Raw genomic sequence first — 19274 nt, forward strand, 5'->3', positions numbered from 1 at the left:
ATCGTACCAAATCTTTTGAGGTATGTACCTAATATACTCCCACTTCAGAATTTAAAGGATCTGTAATTTCAATGTAAATACCTCTTTACTCAGAGTTTGTAAAAATTAAAATTATGTCTCAATAATAAAAATATTATATTTTAGGAGATATATTGATCATTAGAAATCAAGGAATAAAGAGGATACAAAATAAAGACCACATATGGCTGATCAGCCAGTTCAAACGCCCACCTTAACATCACCAAGCTTGGGACAAGAAGTAAAGAGGTGGGACCTTCCACATCCCCACCTAATATTCCCTGTCTACAGGAAGTACATAATGACAGGAAGTCGGCGGGCTCCTGGGAAATGTAGTTCTTTTTTTAGGGTAACATTTTCAATCATACATTCTCCCCTAAGATCCATGGAAGACTAGTCTCTCCAATGGATCTTGTAAATATAACCAACTTTACTGATTTGGTGTTATCTCAGATTTATTCATGTTTGGGGATAACTCCTAAATTTCATACACCATATCATCCCCAGAGCTCTAGCCAAGTTGAACAAATGAATAAATAACTTAAGACCATGATTGGCAAATTGTGCGTGGAGACTCATTTAAAGTGGCCCGAAATTCTACCTCTGGCCTTATTTTATCTCAGAAGCAGACCCAGAGGTGATTTACACATTTCTCCATTTGAGATGCTATTTGGACATCCACCTATTCAGGCGCAACCATTTATCCCTGACTATACCTACCTCATTGTTAGGAGGGGATACAACCATTGCTACATATATCAGACAATTACAAACAAAACTGCAAGAACTCCACAATTCTGGAGTTGTTGTTCAAGGAGGCCCCACAAATTTCTCACTTCATGATTTAAACCCAGGTGATATGTACATAAAGAATTTCAAACATACTGGATCGACTGAACCTGCTTATAATGGACCATTCCAAGTCTTACTAACTACACCAGTCATAAAAATTGGAGAGAGCAACTCATGGATTCATCGTAGCCATGTAAAACAAGTACCTTCTATTGATGATAAATAAGTGATTGCCCTGATTGTATTTGACTATTGTGATTGGACTTCTTTATTGCTGGATTTGTACTATTTTGTTGCACTGTATTTGGTTAATCTTTGTATTTGCACAAATTGTCTTGAAGGGCAACATACATACTACCTCATAGATGAAAATCTGTATTAGTGACATATACTGATCTGATGTGCCTTTTGTAACATTTTGTGCCTTTTCTAATTTTTTGCATTTTCTTGAATGTATTGCTTTGTCTACCTCATTTTCACTCATATTGTTTTATCTACCTTATTTGCACTCACACTGTGAGTCAAAGAGGAAAAGAATCTTATTTTTTGAAAACTAGTCTCTATACTTTACCTCTGCAATTATGAAATATACACATTTTAACATTTCGTTTTCTTCCTATGTGTGTCATACAATATTTGATATTTTTCCCTCTTTTCTCATTTTTGCCTTTGAAACATGTCACTAGTATTAAAAAGATTTTTTTTAACTATTTTTACTTTTTGCAATAGAATAAACTAAGAGGTCCACTTATCTAACATATAAAAAGCATATCCAAAAAGGCTTTAGACTATGGCAACCTGCCACTGGTTATTTAAATATTATAAGACTTTTGCGTGATGATTATGTTGAATCCAAGGAAAAACAGACCACAAAGGAGCACAGAACTTGACCTGCAAATTGCCAAACAAGCACAAAAAAGTAAACAAAACTAAGCCAATCCTACGAGGATTGATGATATTTTGCACAAAAAGCAATATGACTTGATCATGTGTGAGACTCAAGGTTGAGGCTATTTAACATGTGTTAAATGCAGGACTTCCTTGTACCACACTCTATAGCAAGCATATAACATCGATTGTTCTGGCTCCATTATCCCAAAAAAGGAGGAAAAAAAGGGTAGAATCAGAGAATTCTATGTCTTATCTCTTTTTCTATTTTCTTTCATGATGTGATAACTTAATGTAGTCCAGACTGCTAAATTTGGTTAATGACTGATTGTTCTTGTATGCTCATAGGACATAGATCGCTACAAGAACCTGTTGTGAGTTGTGATATTTTTTCTTTTCTCTCTTCCCAGAATTTTTTTCAAGTTTTCTTTTTATATTTTTTATCTGACTCAGAGGTTATTTTTTAAAATTTCTTTGACTTCTTTGATATTTTTTGATACTTGATTCATATCCCTTATGATTCAACCATGTATCCCTGTGTCCTGGGGGGTGGGGGGGGGCGAGGCAGGGAGGGAGATGTATTATTATTTTCCTCAGGGGGACTAAATTATTGTTTGCTTTGAATATACACCCTTATGCCAAAGGGGACTGCCCCCAATTGGCTTTTTGTCAATGCACCTATTATTGGTTTTGTTCCTTTTCCTTTTTTATCTTCCTCTTATCCCCAAATTACTATAATTTACCTTTAAAAATTATAATATTTGTATATACCTCTAGTTCAAGTTATAAGTTAATTATGTTTTCATGATCCATTGGGGAGACTAATCTCCCAAAGAATCCCGGGGGGCAGGGTAGAGAATGTATTGATTTAGAATCTTACACCCTAGAGACTACATTTCCCACAATCCTCTTTCCCTTTTCCTGTTTATGTGGGAGAGATTAGGTTAGAATCAACACCTCACACCCTACACCAAGATAAACTCAGAATGGTTGAATGACCTGAACATAAAGAAGGAAACTATAAGTAAACTAGGTGAACACAGAATAGTATGCATGTCAGACCTTTGGGAAGGAAAAGATTTTAAAACCAAGCAAGACTTAAGAGTCACAAAAGGTAAAATAAATAATTTTGACTCCATCAAATTAAAAAGTTTCTGTACAAACAAAACCAATGTAACTAAAATTAGAAGGGAGGCAACAAATTGAGAAACAATCTTCATAACAAAAACCTCTGACAAAGACAAAGGTCTAATTACTCAAATTTATAAAGAGTTAAACCAGTTGTACAAAAAATCAAGCCATTCTCCAATTGAAAAATGGGCAAGGGACATGAATAGACAGTTTTCAGTTAAAGAAATCAAAACCTATGAGGAAAAAAACTATCCTCAAGCAGAGGACAAACTGTGGGAGTAAAAACACCAAGGAAAAGCAACTGTTTGACTACAGGGGTGGAGGGGATATGATTAAGGAGAGACGCTAAATGAGCATCCTAATGCAAATACCAACAACAAGGAAATGGATTCGGAGCAAGGACACACGTGATACCCAGTGGAATCGCGCGTTAGCTAGGGGAGGGATGGTGGGAGGAGGGGGGGAGGAAAAGAAAATGATCTATGTTTCCAATGAATAATGTATGAAAATGACCAAATAAAATAATGTTTTAAAAAAATTGAGTACTTTCTGTCTCTACCAAAATGTTCCGACTGACCCCAAAAATACTTTTTTAAAAGGGTCTTAAACAATAGGCACCTTCCAATTCTAACATTCCACGAATCTATGAGTTAAAAGGCAGCTGCATTATTTATAATGTGATGTGACAAAAGCTTGATAAGTTGTGAACAAGAATGGGAAGAAAGCCTGAGAGACAATGAAAAAGAAAATTTGGTGCCTACTTAGATATGAGGAACCTTTGAAACTATAACAATGTCTAGTCTGTCAAGTATTTTATGGAATGTGTGTATATATTATCCAATGACTTTTTAATATACCTCCGTGTTAGAATAGTAAGTATTCCATGAAGAGCGTAGTGACTCTTGACCACCAATATCCCACATAAGAAAATGAGTGTTCTTCACAACTATTTCTTCAACATTGCTTCCTATGGTTGGAGAAGTATGGACCACTTCATTCATTAAGCTGTGGAAACAGACATCACAAAAGCAAATTCAGGAAATCTTTTCAGGCTAATACATGCATCAGTTTTGTTATTTTGAATGTTAATTTGGGTCAAAAAGTCACTCCCCAAGGTGTAAGGTATATACTTTGAACAATCTTTTAAAATATTAATTACCATATTCTGTTTCTTTCAGGTTATTTGATTTTCCTATGCCACAAACTACAAGATCACTGACTAATAAGCATTATATAGTGCAAGTAAAACTCCTGAGTTTTCTACATCTCTTCAAAGTTATTTCAAAGACTGTTTCAACAATAATAAAAATACTTTAAAAGTTTAAATTACATTTTTATTATTAGTAAATTAAAATATCTAAATACTGAAAAATCATATATTTACTTTGGAACAACCATTCCTTAGTAAGTGCTATCCATGCGCTATTTACTTTCAGCAAAAATTTAGCTCAAGAAACATGTTATAACAGCACACAGTCAGATGCAGAATCTGACATGGAAGAAGGCATTCTAGACTCTAGTTCTTGCCTTATCAGTATCATTACATGTATGCCTTGGACCAATCACTTCAAAAATCTGGGCTTCGATGTGTATCATTATGAAATAAGGAGGCTAGATAATACCTAGGTTTCCTTACAGCACTGAAATTCTAGGACTCTGAAAATTGTTTCAGAGGACAACTGAAGGGATATGGATATGGTCAGGTTAACAGTGAACACCAGACAAAGAAGGAGCTAAGAATGTAAAGTTGGCAGAACTACACTAATACATGATATGTCTTTGTTAAATGCATACAACATGAAACATTGTACTTAATTTCACAAGGACTACCATTTCATTGACAGTGAAAGGAAAATGGAGATTATTTTGAGAAATGGATTGGATGGAATGCTATAATTCCTTTACGATAAGGTATAACTATGTTTGCTGAAATATATTCAACTTCTATTTAATAAGCAAGAGTCATCTGATCTGTTTATCTCTTCAGTGAGCAATCCCTATCTCACAAGGGCCATGATTGGTTTGAAAGTTAAGATAATTTTTAGTGTACACACACACAAAAATAAAATTAAAATAACAAAAATAGTTTGAATAGCCATACTTACAACTGATAGAGAATGGTGGTTTTCCCTGCATTATCCAGTCCTACTATTATTACTTTGTGTTCTAAAAAAAAAAAAAGTAAACCACAAGCATTAAAACTTCTGTAGAATGTCTTATGTTTATTGTCAAAAATTATTTTAATTAACTAATGGGAATCGATCACTGGCAATTTTTTAAAACAGGTAAGAGATGAAAAAGGAAGAAATAGGGATCTCAATTTATTCTGTTAAGTCTATTGATTTTGGGGAGGTTTTTTTTTAGGTACATTAAAACCCAAGATCATATTCTATTCATAATATTGTGCAAAAGCACCCAGGGGGAAAGGGGGGAGAAGGGAAGGGAGGTCCTAGATTCAAAGCTGACCTCAAACACTTCCCAGCTGTATGATCCTGGGCAAGTCACTTAACCCTCATTGCCTAGACCTTACCACTCCCTCTGCCTTGGAATCACTACAGTGATCCCTCACCCATCATGGTAGTTACATCCCAGAGACCCCCATGATAGGTGAAAATCCACAAAGTAGCAGCATTATACTTATTTTATTATTCTTTGATGGTAAGCATCTGACTCTGGCACTTGGGTTCTCTTCCAGAAGCCTTAGAAGGAGCAGATCATTTGGGTGGCATAAGGCTTGAAATAAATTCAAACTTTTATGAAAACGTCACAAAAACACAACACTATAGAGCAATACTATATACAGTGATCAGACATCAATGTGAAATCGACAAGGAGAGACGCTTAACGCATGGGCACAGTGCAGGAGAGCAAAAAGACTGATGCTACTGTCACTGAGACAATCAGCACACAGGATATAGAACACAACACTTGGGTTAATTGCCCTTTATTCCATTAGCCAATAGTATTCATGTAAAATCTCACTCTGGCAAATTTGTGCAAATGGTGGTGATGTATTGCATTTCCATTGTGTACAGTATGGTATGCATCTGCAAAATCCCGTGATAATAGCAAAAACTCCATGATACAGAATTAGATATTTTTTAAAACCCACAATACAGTGAAGCCACAATAAGTGAACCATGACATAGCAAGGGACCTCTGCACATAGTATTGATTCTAGGATGAAAGGTAAGGATTTTAACAACAACAGCAACAGCAACAGCAACAGCAACAACAAAAGTATAGGGGTAAGGGCACAGGAGCATAGAGATTTTATTATTGATTTGAATTCTGAAGAAAAGAACAAAAAAAAAACATCTCATTTAAAATGCAAGTAAACCTGACTCATGTCCTTCTACATATCTGTTCTTTGTGCCAGTCAAGTTAACTTTCTTTTAAACTGTCCTTGGCACCTGCATTTTTCTCACCACCATCTGTTAAGTCTTTTTTTCTTTCTCACCTTCAAAATTCAATTTAAAACCAAACTCCAAATGAAGCCTTTCTTGAGTGGTAAAAAGAAATCCATTCCCAACCTCATTATTGATATTTGTGGTAAAGCAGTATTGCTAAGGTTGTTCCCAACTCTTTTTTAACCTAATTTGGGGTTTTCATGAAAAAGATACAAGAGTAGTTGTGAGATGGAAATCACATTAAAAGACTGATACATATTAATTAAAGGTTGCCAAGGAATTCAGCTATGTAATTCCTAAATGAAAACTCAAGTCAGCAGTCAATCTTTTATGGAGTTTTTAATTTCAAACAGGAGGAAGAAAGGTATGAGAGAGAGAGAGAGAGAGAGAGAGAGAGAGAGAGAGAGAGAGAGAGAGAGAGAAAGGGGAGAGAAGGGAACAGGGCTTAAATACACACTCTGCTTAGGCTGGGCCAAAGGCCCAAGGCCTTGGATAGCCGAGGCAAAGAAAAGACATCAGTCCCTATCACTCACGTGATGAAAATGGAGAAACAGTCTGAGGGCCTCCACTCCAAGCATCAGGCTCCAACAACCTCCTCTCCTTCACACAGGAAGTCCCCAGACTCCTCAGCTGTCCTCTACCTCACTTCCTGTGTCTCATCTGTGCCAATGGTGGCTCTAGCTTCACCCAAGACTGCCCAGAGGTCTGTCCCCTTTGCACATGTCTGTTGAAGGCCACATTCTCCAATAATTAAATCTTGAGCTTTGCTGCAGCCCTTCCTAAATCCTGTTACCCTGAGTAGGGTGGAGATTGTAGTTTCTAAGACCTGATTCTGAAATTCCAAGTATCTCTATTGTTACTGATCAGGAAATAGCCAAATCCCATCCTCTAAAGAATGGTTTGAACAGGGTTGAGTAGTTTTGAAATTCACATAGTTTGCCATTTCTTATCTAGCTCATTTTACAAATGAGGGAATTGAGGCAAAGAGAATTAAGTGACTTGCTCAAGGTCATACAGTTAGTTAAGTGTCTGAAGCCAGATTTGAACTCAGGGAGATGAAATCTAGACTGGCAATCTATCCGCTGTGTCACATAGTTATCCAGAACTGAATGATACTCCAAAATGTATTCTGACCAAGGTATAATAGAGTAATACTATAAATTTTTCCTTATTAGTAGGCAGATTAGGACGATATTAGTTTTTCTTGTTGCTGACTCACTGAACTTGCAGTTTATTAAAACCTCCATATCTTTTTTTTAAATTGTTCTCTAGTTTGTCTTTCCTTCATTCTGTACCCAACTGTTGTTTTGCTTTTCAACCTAAGTATGGGGCTTTATTTACTTTTATGCTTATTAACTTTTTAAACTTAAATGAAATTCATTGTCCTGTGAAATCTTTTTGAATCCTGATTTTAATGAGCATGCCCTCCTTTAATCTAATCAATGATAAACAAGACAAAGGACAGATTTCTGCAGGCACTCTCCTAAGGATCTGACAACATTCATTAATAAACACTCTTTGGGTTTGGTCACTCATCTAAATCTACCTACCTAACAGTATCATAATATCTAGCCCACATTTCTCCATTTTGGTGACAAGGATTGTGGAACAATATCAACAATGATATCAACAAGTCTTGTTGAAATGCAATGTTATATATTCAAGCCTACCAGTTAAACAACTCAGACAAGAGTAAATGAGATCAAAACCGGTATTTTCAGATGTGGCACCATGAATAAAGCTAGTCTCAAAATCAGGAGAGACTTGGTGTTCAATCTTCCACCTCTTCTCATATGTGAACTTATGCAAAGGCATTTAACCTCTTAATGTTTTAGGCAACTCTCTAGAGTTAATTTACAGAGAAACTGCTGACCTATATTGGTTGAGGGAGTTTCTGCATGTGGGCATTCATGATACTAATGTAATCACTATTCTATTCTCTGTATCTATATTTTGTTTCTAAGCTGGATTACAGAAGAATCCTGAAAGCAGGAATCCAACTTCCATTTCTTCTCTTTGTATTGCAAACCAACCATAACCCATTTAATTTTCTTGTTGTTATTCGGAAACATCTGCCTTTTTGTGACCCCATGAAACACAACATCCCTTCCATCCTTCGCTATCCCTGGAAGTCTGCACAAGTTCACGTTCATTGTTTCAATGACATTATCTCAACCTCTGCTATCCCTTTTTCCTTTTGCCTTTGATCTTTCCCAACATCAGGGTTAAGAATCTGTACTAAAAGTCCATTTGTAGTTATTCAACAAGCATTTAGCAAAGCTAACTTATATTGCTTAAATGGCTTTCTTGTTAAATATAAAGTATCTGATATCTTAAGTAATGGTTCCCTTCTCCTTTCCTCCATGAGATTTTCCCCTTATACCATACTGATCTTTTCAAATTTAAGTACTATTTCTTACCTAATGCTTGCTATACTCACACAGCCAAGAAGGGAAAGCATTTTCTTCCTCTACTCCCAAGCAAGTTAGACTCATTTTTCCTTAAAAGATATTTAAACATCCTTCAGACTTAATTGCTCCAAGGACTAAAAGTTCAGGTTATCATTACTTCCAAGTCCCCTATGTATAAAATAGCATTAAGGAGCTTCAAATGCTCACTCATACTTGGGTGGCAGACCACCATGGGCAACACAAAGGCAAGAGGGCATCATTGAGTTTAATCAACTTGAAATTACAAGTAAGTAAATCTTCTTTTGTTAAATAATTAGTTTCCAGGATATCTGTGACATTGAGAAACTACCCAAGGAAGATGCACAACCCAAACTTGATAAATTATTAGTCATTATCCACCTTCATTTTACAGATGAGAAAACTGAGGAAGACAATAGACACATTGATAAAAGTGTTTAAGTTGGAATTTGAATAGAGCTTTCTGATTCCAACTCCAAAACTCTATCCATTGTTCCTAATGTTTCCCACTTATTTGGCCAAGCTCAAGGGGAGCATCAATCACCAAAGACACAAATTACACAGCTAACAAGTTATTGAAGGTGTAGATCATACACAATGATCCTCCACAATGTCCTAAACCTATTGTATGTGTGAATATATGTACACACATACATATTAAATAAGGACTTGGACTATGGTATAAGTATTATTTCTACCTCTGCTTACTAATCTAATTTACAAACTCTTAACTTTCTATGATTTCCCCATCTTACTTAATGTCCTCTAATTTGCAATGAAACCTAGCCTTGAAGTACTCCTTAAGTTCCCAGACACTTGTTTTCTTTCAACTTTACCCATTATTACATTAATGAAGGTCAGGGATAATATAACATTTTATACATCCATATTATAAACACAATATGCACACATCACATATATATAATGTATGTATATAAAATATTATCCCTTCATTATAATAATAGATAGTGATATATATATAAATATATATATAACTAGATATCTATGTAGATAGATATATATTGTGTATGTGGGTATACATGTGAGTAAAACTCTTAACTAGGCTCTGAGTTAGGAATAAAAAAAATCCTAGCATATTGAGAAAGCATAACAAATATCTGAATATTGCATAATGCTAAATTTCTGATTCTTCTACAAGAGGTATTGATTTTTCTGATTTATTTTCAAGGTCTCTTCTCCATTATTAGCCAAGTTGGGGGTGAGGGGAAGGTCACACAATTTCACCTATTTTTATAAAGACCAAGTAGTTTTAATCAGGTAAGAGAAAAAGATCTTTGGATAACTAAGATCACATGGTCTAATGACATTAACCTTATCAAAAAAAGAATTGAATCTTTAAAACAAAAAATCAATGACAAACAAGAAAGCCATTATCACCAAATGAGAACGAAATGTAATTCCAAAGGTCATGTTCCTTTCTTTACTAGCATTTGGACCAGGGCAAACAAACATAAAATGCAGTCATCTGTACTCTGATCCACACCAGTAACTTTTCTCTCACCTTCTTCTACATCTGATTGTCTGTATATTTACATCTGTCATGGTGGTTCTTGGCTAGAAGTGAAATTCAGTTATTTGCAGAGTAAATCAATGACAAATAATTTTTGGGAGTAATCCCAAGGAATAAACAGGCTATCTATATGTACTATACACAAAAGTCAATTCCTCTTCCATATGGTATGTATCAGTGTGTTCTTTTCCTTTCTCAATAATAACAGAAATTCAAAATTCTATGTTGTCTTCCTTTCCTCTTTCTACTACTTCTGACTCACCACCATATCTCACATGCCTTCAATCTGGCAGTGCCTGTAGCCTTCTTATCTGGCCACTTCATCCATCCCTGAGGTCCTCTTTTCCAATTGGTTAATTCTTCTTAGAACCTCTATTAAGAAGAAAATCCTAAACCAATCATCCTTCATTTCCTTTGCAAGCTCTACTTCTGACTCTCCAGATTTCACCATATTCCAAGAGCAGGTATCTAATATCCCCTTCTCTCACTCCTTTTCAAAACCTTTTTATATACGCTCCTCCTCTGCTAGAATGTAAACTTCCTGAAGGCAGGGACTTTTACCTGGTATATGTATATCCACTAACTAGTATAATGCTAGACATATAGTACATACTTAACTGAATAAATCACCTTTATTTGTCTGTTTACTAAATGTTAAAATGGGGATGATATAATGGTATCCACCTTCCAAAATTGTTGTAAAGATCAAATGAAACAAAAATATGCACATTTTTTTAAATTCTGAAAGACAAATTCTGTCAAATAGAAAAAATTATTGAAGTTAAAAAATCCAGGTTAGTCTTTAATTAACCTGTTCCAGAAAGGAAATTACTGCATGGATAATCCAAAAGAATTTATCTTTATTTTTGCAATGGTGTTTGTAAAGTGCCATATTTGCAACAAACTTATTTTCCTAATTGCATCATGCATGAGCTAGTCTTCAAACTAGTTTATATAAACCGTAAGAGGGTAAAAGCAGGCCATAACACACTAACACATCATGAGAGTCACAACTAAAGTATTACATTTTAAAATTACTTTCAGTATAACTGTTCCTTGTAGAAGTTTTATTTCATCTACAATCCTCATTCTTCGTATGTTGAAATTGTCATGTTTGAGGCTTGCAAAATATATACTAAAAAACTTTTTTAAAAGGCTTTCAGTGTATGTAACTCATTATCTCTGGTCATTGCCACTTTATGAATAGAAACTAAGATTAAAAAGCATTTATTATTATAACTTTAAAATGTTTGGCCTTTAACATGAAAATGATTTTTCTGGGACCTATACTCTTGTTAAACTCCCAGTCAGCAGGATACACTATGGCTTTTCTGCAACACTGGCATTGGAATGAGCAATTTGTGGTGTCAGTACTCTTACATAAGAGGTATTCATCAACTCAAGAGTTGGCCTGACTATTCCTGCCAACAGGGCATAAAAAGAACTACTAAAGAGGATAAAAAGTTAAACAAACAAATCCTAAGACTACCAAAAGTTCAACAACAAAAAAAAGAGGGAAAAGGAGGCTAAAAGACTGGCGGGAAGAAAAGAATCTATATGAAAGGGAAAATGAGGTCAGAAAAAATGAAAGCCTTTAAAATAAATCTTTTTTAAAAATCCAGTTTTAGTTGTTCCAAGTTTTTTGTTTTATTACATTCCTCTGATATCTCACAGTAATGCGAAAGGACTAAAAGAATGTGCTTAATTATCCACACATCAAAAACCAAATCAATGAAAAATACTTATTTAGACTGTGATAATCTGTTAGATGGACCTTCCACAGAGTTGATCTATCTATATCTTTTATTGTATGATTATGATTCTCATTAATTTATAATCAAGAGGCTTTGCAATGTTCTAGGGCATTAAACAATCATCATCTGCAAACAGGAGAATCTAGAGGATGTTATCATCTATAGAAAATCTTTTCCAGATTGGACACCTTTCATTTCAATGTTGGTAAACACATCAATCAAATCCACAAGTACTTTTTAAGCAAATATTAAGTGCTCAGGATACAAATACAACAAATTAAACAATCCCTACTAAGAGATTATTCTCTCACACTGTAGGCACACTCCAATAGACTCCAGTTATCTCTTGAAAGTAATAATGTAAGCTTTTGAGCAAAGCTCTGACTACTGATGCCTTTTTTTTTAAAGAAATCTTGTATAATTTTAACAAATGATTAAAGACATTCTCTTTTAAGGGCTATATTTCGCTCTACAGAATCAAATACCATTTGACACTAAAAGCACAGTGGTATCTTATATTCTTATTCTTTCAAACTTTATAGAGTCAAACAGTTGTCTAAAAGAGGTAAACTACTCTAGAATATAATTTGGGGTATATTGGATAGGACACTGGACTTAGAATCCAAAAAACTTTGGTTCGAATTCTGCCTCATACACTTATTAGCAGTGTGAGCCTAAGCAAAAAAGTTCCCTGTGTTTCAGTTTCCTGTAAAACGAGGGAGTTTGATTTGATGGTCTCTAACATCCCTCTGGGTTACAGCTCTTAAACTGATCCTATGATTCTTTTCATACCTTCATTCAGAATGAAACTGATACAAGTGTAGATTATTCTCAATGATTTTCAGGGTCAGATAAAAAATGTGGGGTGGGTAGTTAAGAATAAATATTCTTTGTGCCCTTTTTATAATAATGGTTATAAGTTTTTCAAGTATTTAGGATCTTCCCTTTTTACAATACCTTGTGAAACAATCTCTGAAAAACCTCACAATTATGCCAACTCCAGCACAGATCTATTTGTATACACTTAATGTAGTCCCAGCTGCTTTTCCATCTTTGTTTATTTTAATAACACTTTCTACTTCCCCCTGCTGCACAGTCAGGGCAGTGATGATGGAATTCAAATGTGACAGCTCATGACAAGGACAAAGAGAAAGAGTATGTCACAAAAATTTGTGCTAATCTTCCCAATTTTTGTTTGCCTTCATTTCAATTTCATCCTTAAATGCCTCTGGGAAGACTGGGCTTAACTGCATCTCTTTTGTATTTTTTTTAAAGTTCATGATTTGTCATGAATTCATCACATAATGGCTTGCCTGCTAGAGCCTCTCTATGCATAACTGGGCTGGTCCTTGGAGAACAAGTCTTTTGTTGAGACTGTAAAGGAAGTTTTTCTACCTCTGTGGCTACTTATAGAGGCTACAGTGGGAATGGCCTTAAAAATCCCAGTCAACTCTATGTCTCAAGGAAGCACTGGAGAAGTACTTTTTTTAAATTTTTTTTTAAAACCCTTACCTTCTACCTTAGAATTAATACTATGTATTGGTTCTAAGACAGAAAAGTGGTAAGAGCTAGGCAATGGGGATCAAATGACAGGGTCACACAGTTAGGCAGTGTCTGAGGGCAGATTTGAACATAGGTCCTCCCATCTCTAGGCCTGGCTCCCAATCCACTGAGCTATACAGCTGTCCCCAAGATGTACTTCCTAAAGTCTTATTTCATATGAGATTATCAAAAACACATTCAGGTATTTAGGGCTAAATGTCAATGGTCTATTGAATAGGTCAGCACTTAGGCAGTAATTTCAGAGATCCCTTGAAAATATTCTTATCACCATCTGGTTAGGATAACATTATAAGCCATTATTTCTTCAATAAAACTTCAGTTAGGCAAGACCAGGTATCTCTGAGAACTGCATATAGGACAAGTGACTGTTTTAGAAGGTAGAGAGAGGTTAATGGGTTAGGAAAAAATAGCAAACATTTAGAGCATTTTAAGGCTCACAAAACCCTCAAAATACATTATATGTCATTTGATCAATGAAAACTAGGCTAACTCTATCTAGTTAACTACAGAATACACTTTACCTTTATCCATCGAGGATATCTTAGGATATCTTACACCATCTGGGCCCTCTCCCTACAAAGAATAGCCCCCTCTTTTGTACCAGAGATGAGTCCTTGCTCCCTGAATAAGTTAACCTACTCCATTGTAGAACTCCTCCTTGGGACTGAGTATGACTAGCACACAAGTATAAATATTCACCTAACCCACTATACTGAGCAGGCCTCAAACATATGCAAATATCTCAGCTATCTCAGACTGTCATCCACTCTGCCAAATGCAAAACCAACTGACTCAGATCACTGAGTGAGGAGCAGGAAAATGGAAGGGAAAAGGGGGGGGGGGGGGGAAGAAACTGGGTATAAAGAATTATTGATGAATGTTTTTGTATTTAGGTTACATAAATCACTTTCAAACATTTATTGTATCCCTTCTAAAAAAAATTTCCTGGATTTTATATATTAAGGTTATAGGAAAGAAATTAAATGTACTGTTTGTAAAATAAGGTTTATCAAATTTATTCATGTGAGATCTATCCAAGCTGTGTACCTTTTTATCAACTAGCAAATATTATATAATTGTTTTGGTTCAGTTCTGCCTATATCATCAAAGGGAGAGATACAGAAAGGGGAAGTAAATAGGTATGTAAGATAAACTTTGCCTACTTCACAATTCTTACCAGATTTGGCCCTGAATACAAACTGTTTAGGAGACTTCCCTCCCAAAACATAAGTCTAAATGTTAATTTAAAATGTATCATTTTTATTTGTTATGAACATCATAAAAATGAAATTTAACATAGTATTCCTGGCTAACTTTTCTGAAGTTCACTTAAAAATAAACAGAAAAGCATACCATTCTTACTGGCACATGTTTATACTTCACATTACCTGGCAGATTATGTTTGGGAAATTTTTTAAATTATTTTTTGTAAATTCTATTAAATTTTAAATGCAGAAAGATCAAGGATATCCAGGGAAATTATGAAAAAAATGCAAAGGAAGGTGGCCTTGCAGTACCAGGTCTCAAACTATACTATAAAGCATGGTCATCAAAACAATTTGGTACTGGCTAAGAGACAGAAAGGAGGATCAGTGGAATAGACTTGTGGTAAGTGGCCTCAGCAAGACAGTCTATGACAAGCCCAAAGATCCCAGCTTTGGGAACAAAAATTCACTGTTTGATAAAAACTGCTGGGAAAATTAGAAGACAGTGTGGGAAAGATTAGGCTTGGATCAACACCTCACACCCTACACCAAGATAAACTCAGAATGGGTGAATGACTTGAACATAAAGAAGGAAACTATAAGTAAATTAGGTGAACACAGAATAGTATACATGTCAGACCTTTAGGAAGGGAAAGATTTTTAAACCAAGACAGACTTAGAAAGTCGTAAAATGTAAAATAATTTTGATTACATCAAATTAAAAGGGTTTTATAGAAACAAAAGCAATGCAATGCAACCAGAATTAGAAGGGAAGTAACAAATTGAGAAACAATCTTCATAACAAAAACCTCTGGCAAAGATCTAATTACTCAAATTTATAAAGAGCTAAATCGATTGTACAAAAAGTCAAGTCATTCTCCAATTGATAAATGGGCAAGGGACATGAATAGGCAATTTTCAGTGAAAGAAATCAAAACCATTAATAAGTACATGAAAGTGTTCTAAATCTCTTAAAATCAGAGAGATGCAAATCAAAACAACTCTGAGGTATCACCTCACACCTAGCAGATTGGCCAACATGACAGCAAAGGAAAGTAATGAATGCTGGAGGGGATGTGGCAAAGTCAGGACATTAATTCATTGTTGGTGGAGTTGTGAATTGATCCAACCATTCTGGAGGGCAATTTGGAACTATGCCCAAAGGGTGATAAAAAACTGTCTGCCCTTTGATCCAGCCATAGCACTGCTGGGTTTGTACCCCAAAGAGATAATAAGGAAAAAGACCTGTACAAGAATATTCAGAGCTATGCTCTTTGTGGTGGCAAAAAACTGGAAAATGAGGGGATGCCCTTCAATTGGGGAATGGCTGAACAAATTGTGGTATAGGTTGGTGATGGAATACTATTGTGCTCAAAGGAATAATAAAGTGGAGGAATTCCATGGAGACTGGAACAACCTCCAGGAAGTGATGCAGAGCGAAAGGAGCAGAACCAGGAAAACATTGTACACAGAGATACACTGTGGTACAATCGAATGTAATGGACTTCTCCATTAGTGGCAATGCAGTGATCCTGAACAACCTGGAGGAATCTACGAGAAAAACCACTATCCACATTCAGAGGAAAAACTGTGGGAGTAAAAACACCAAAGAAAAACAACTGCTCAATGACATGGGTCAAAGGGATATGGTTGGTGATGTAGACTCTAAATGAACATCCTAGTGCAAATGCCAACAACATGGAAATGGGTTCTGATCAAGGACACATGTAAAACCCAGTGGAATTGTGTGTCGGCTAAGGAAGGGGGAAGGAAGAGAGGAATAGAAAATGATTTTTGTAACCAAGGAATAATGTTTGAAATTGACCAAATAAAAAAATTTTTGTTAAAAAATAAAAAATACCCTATGGCCAAAAAAAAAAGATTTAAATGCAGTAGGACTCAAAGGGAAAACAGTAAATACTCTGGCAAAGTAAATAATGATCAGAATCTGGATATTTATATTCTGTGTTCTTAAGGTAAGAAGATCTATGTAAACTTATTACAGGACTACACAACTAAAAAGAGGGCTTTAATTTATGTTAAAATTCACTATAGAGACGGATAAACTGAGTTTCTGGAAGCCTACATGGTTTGCCCAGAGTTATAAAACACGAGAATAGAAGAGCTGGAAATAAAGGCAGGATGTCCTGGTTCCTATTCCAATACCCTTTCCATTACTCCAGACTTCCATTTATTCTTAGCAACTAAGTTACTTAAAGAGGTTGATGTAAACATGACCAATGGTCAAGAGTCCAGCTAAACCTGAACTAGCTCATGCTCAAAGAAGAGGGGAAAAAAAAGAAAGAAAAATCTTTCTTTCAGTGTTCTAGTTAAATACTGTTTTAGAAATATTTGTGTATTGCATCCAATAAATGTAAGGTAGATGGAAATATGGCCTAATCTGTCATATCACTTAACCTTTTGCCTAAAATGCTGTGGAGATAACCCCTCCACGGGCTTGTTATGAGGATCAAATGAGAGAATATTTGTCCAGAAGATCTAGTCTCTGATACATAGTAGGCACAGTGGGCAATAAATATTTATTTCCTCCGCTTTCTCTTTGTCCCTTCCCCCTTTCTCCCCTTTTCCAAGTTAAATAGTTGTTATTTTAAAATAAAATATGTACTACTTAAATTTGAAAACATTTCTGATATATGAGGGTAGCTAAATGGATAATAAAATACTCTTCAACAGAGCACATAAAATGGGGAAGAGACCAAGAAAATAACACAATTTCTTTGTCTATTCAGCTCAACTGCCTAAGCCACTGTGAGGACTCCATCACTAAAGATGATAATGTATCTGAACTCATTCTAACAAACTCCCCTACCTTCTTTATCTCAGTGATTCTGAATTCATCATGGCCGTCAACACACAAACCCCATTCTGCAATGCCTGAATTTTTATTTCCATTTGCCTCAAACAAACCTCTACACTAAAGCTGCCCACCCCCCCTTCCACCTACTTTCTAGAACACCTGCTCTATAGGTCACATACTTTATTTCATCTTAAATCTTTTCCTCTCACATATCTTTCATCTTCTGAGGCCTGGCAGCTTCCTACTGACACAGCCTCCTTGGCCTTCCTTTCCAGCTCTGGCTTACACTTATCACTCTAACCCCCAACATACTGGCTGAGGTGAGAGAATTATAATACTCCTAACTCTTCAATGCCACTTTCAGATTCTCCTTCTATCACCATCAGTAAGTAACTTTTGTATCATTGGAGTTCACTCATTCCATAGGTAACATTCAATCAAGTCTAGCAGAGGACCTTCCAGATGCTCCCCCTCCTTTCCTCAATGAGTTCAATGCCTGGTTCACTATCTTTGTCCACCTCAATTCCTGTCTTCTTACTAGGTAACTTCAACCTACACATGGATACTTCCTCAAATACCATAACTTCATAATTCCTCAATATCTTCATTTTATAAGATTTATCATCCTCCACCCCATTTCAGATAGAGATACCCCCTTGACCTTGCCATCATCCACAAACTCATTCCCATGTTTATAAACTTCTAAATTTCCTTATTTAATCATAGCCTACTGTCATTACTCCCTCTCTCTCCCTTGTAACCTCAATCTGTTCTTCATTATCACCATGACTTCCAATCTCTTGACCTCAGTTTCTCTTCAGACAACCGCCCCCATGCACTAGCTACATTCTTCTCAATTCCTCATATTAATCCCTTGGCACACCAGTTCAACTCTACACTGTACCTTACTCCTTTATAATATCACCAAACTTGTCCAAGCAAGCCTGAGACCTCTCCTACCATTAACTGCCTTTGCTCTTGCATAAGGAGGAGCTGATATTTTAATAATGAACAAAGCTGTAGAAAATCACAAAACTGTGTTGACTGGGTCCATTTCATATTAATATTATATAAACTCAACTGGGCCATCACTATGGCAAGACATTATATCTCCTTAATTAACTCATTTTCCTACTCACCACAGGTCCTCTCCAAGCTTTTCATTCCTCCTCAAAGTTTTCATGGTTCCATTCACCATACCTCTCAACCAATAACCTTGCCTCGTTTTACTGAAAAAAATCTGAGGCCTAGAAACCATTGAGACAGCTAAATGATAATGTGAAAAAAAGTGGTGGGCCTGAAGTCAAGAAAAACTGAGTTCCAATACAGTCTCAGATACTTATTAGCTGTATCACACTGAGCAAGCCACTTTACCTCTGCCTCAGGTTCCTCTCAAGTGTAAAATGGAGAGAATCATAGCACCTCCCTCACAGAGTTGTTGTGAGGAATAAGTAAAATAATATTTGTAATGCACTTAGAATAGTACTTGGCATATAGTTGCTTTTCAATTGTTTCAGTTTTGTCCAACTCTTTGTAAATCTATTTGGGATTTTCTTGGCAAAGATACTGAAATAGCTTGCCATTTCTTTTCCTTGTTCATTTGACAGATCAAAAAACTGAGCAAACAGGGTTAAGTGACTTCCCCAAGATCACACAGCTATTAAGTGTCTGAGGATGGATATAAACTCAGGCTTCCTGACTCCAGGTCCAGTGCTCTATACACTCCACCACCTAG

At 35.7% G+C, this 19274-nt stretch overlaps 1 protein-coding gene across 1 annotated transcript in view; it reads right to left on the reverse strand.

Annotated features, from left to right (window-relative positions):
- Positions 1-19274, reverse strand: part of ARL5B (ADP ribosylation factor like GTPase 5B) — a 48948-nt gene that overhangs the window by 13547 nt on the left and 16127 nt on the right. Inside the window, exons 2-3 of the mRNA XM_007504902.3 lie at positions 4935-4995; positions 3687-3834 (exon numbers count right to left, since the gene is read on the reverse strand). Coding sequence (XP_007504964.1) covers positions 3687-3834; positions 4935-4995 — 209 coding nt within the window. The remainder of the gene's footprint in view (positions 1-3686; positions 3835-4934; positions 4996-19274) is intronic.

This window comes from Monodelphis domestica, chromosome 5 (genome assembly GCF_027887165.1).
Source record: "Monodelphis domestica isolate mMonDom1 chromosome 5, mMonDom1.pri, whole genome shotgun sequence".
NCBI classification, from domain to species: Eukaryota; Metazoa; Chordata; class Mammalia; order Didelphimorphia; family Didelphidae; genus Monodelphis; species Monodelphis domestica.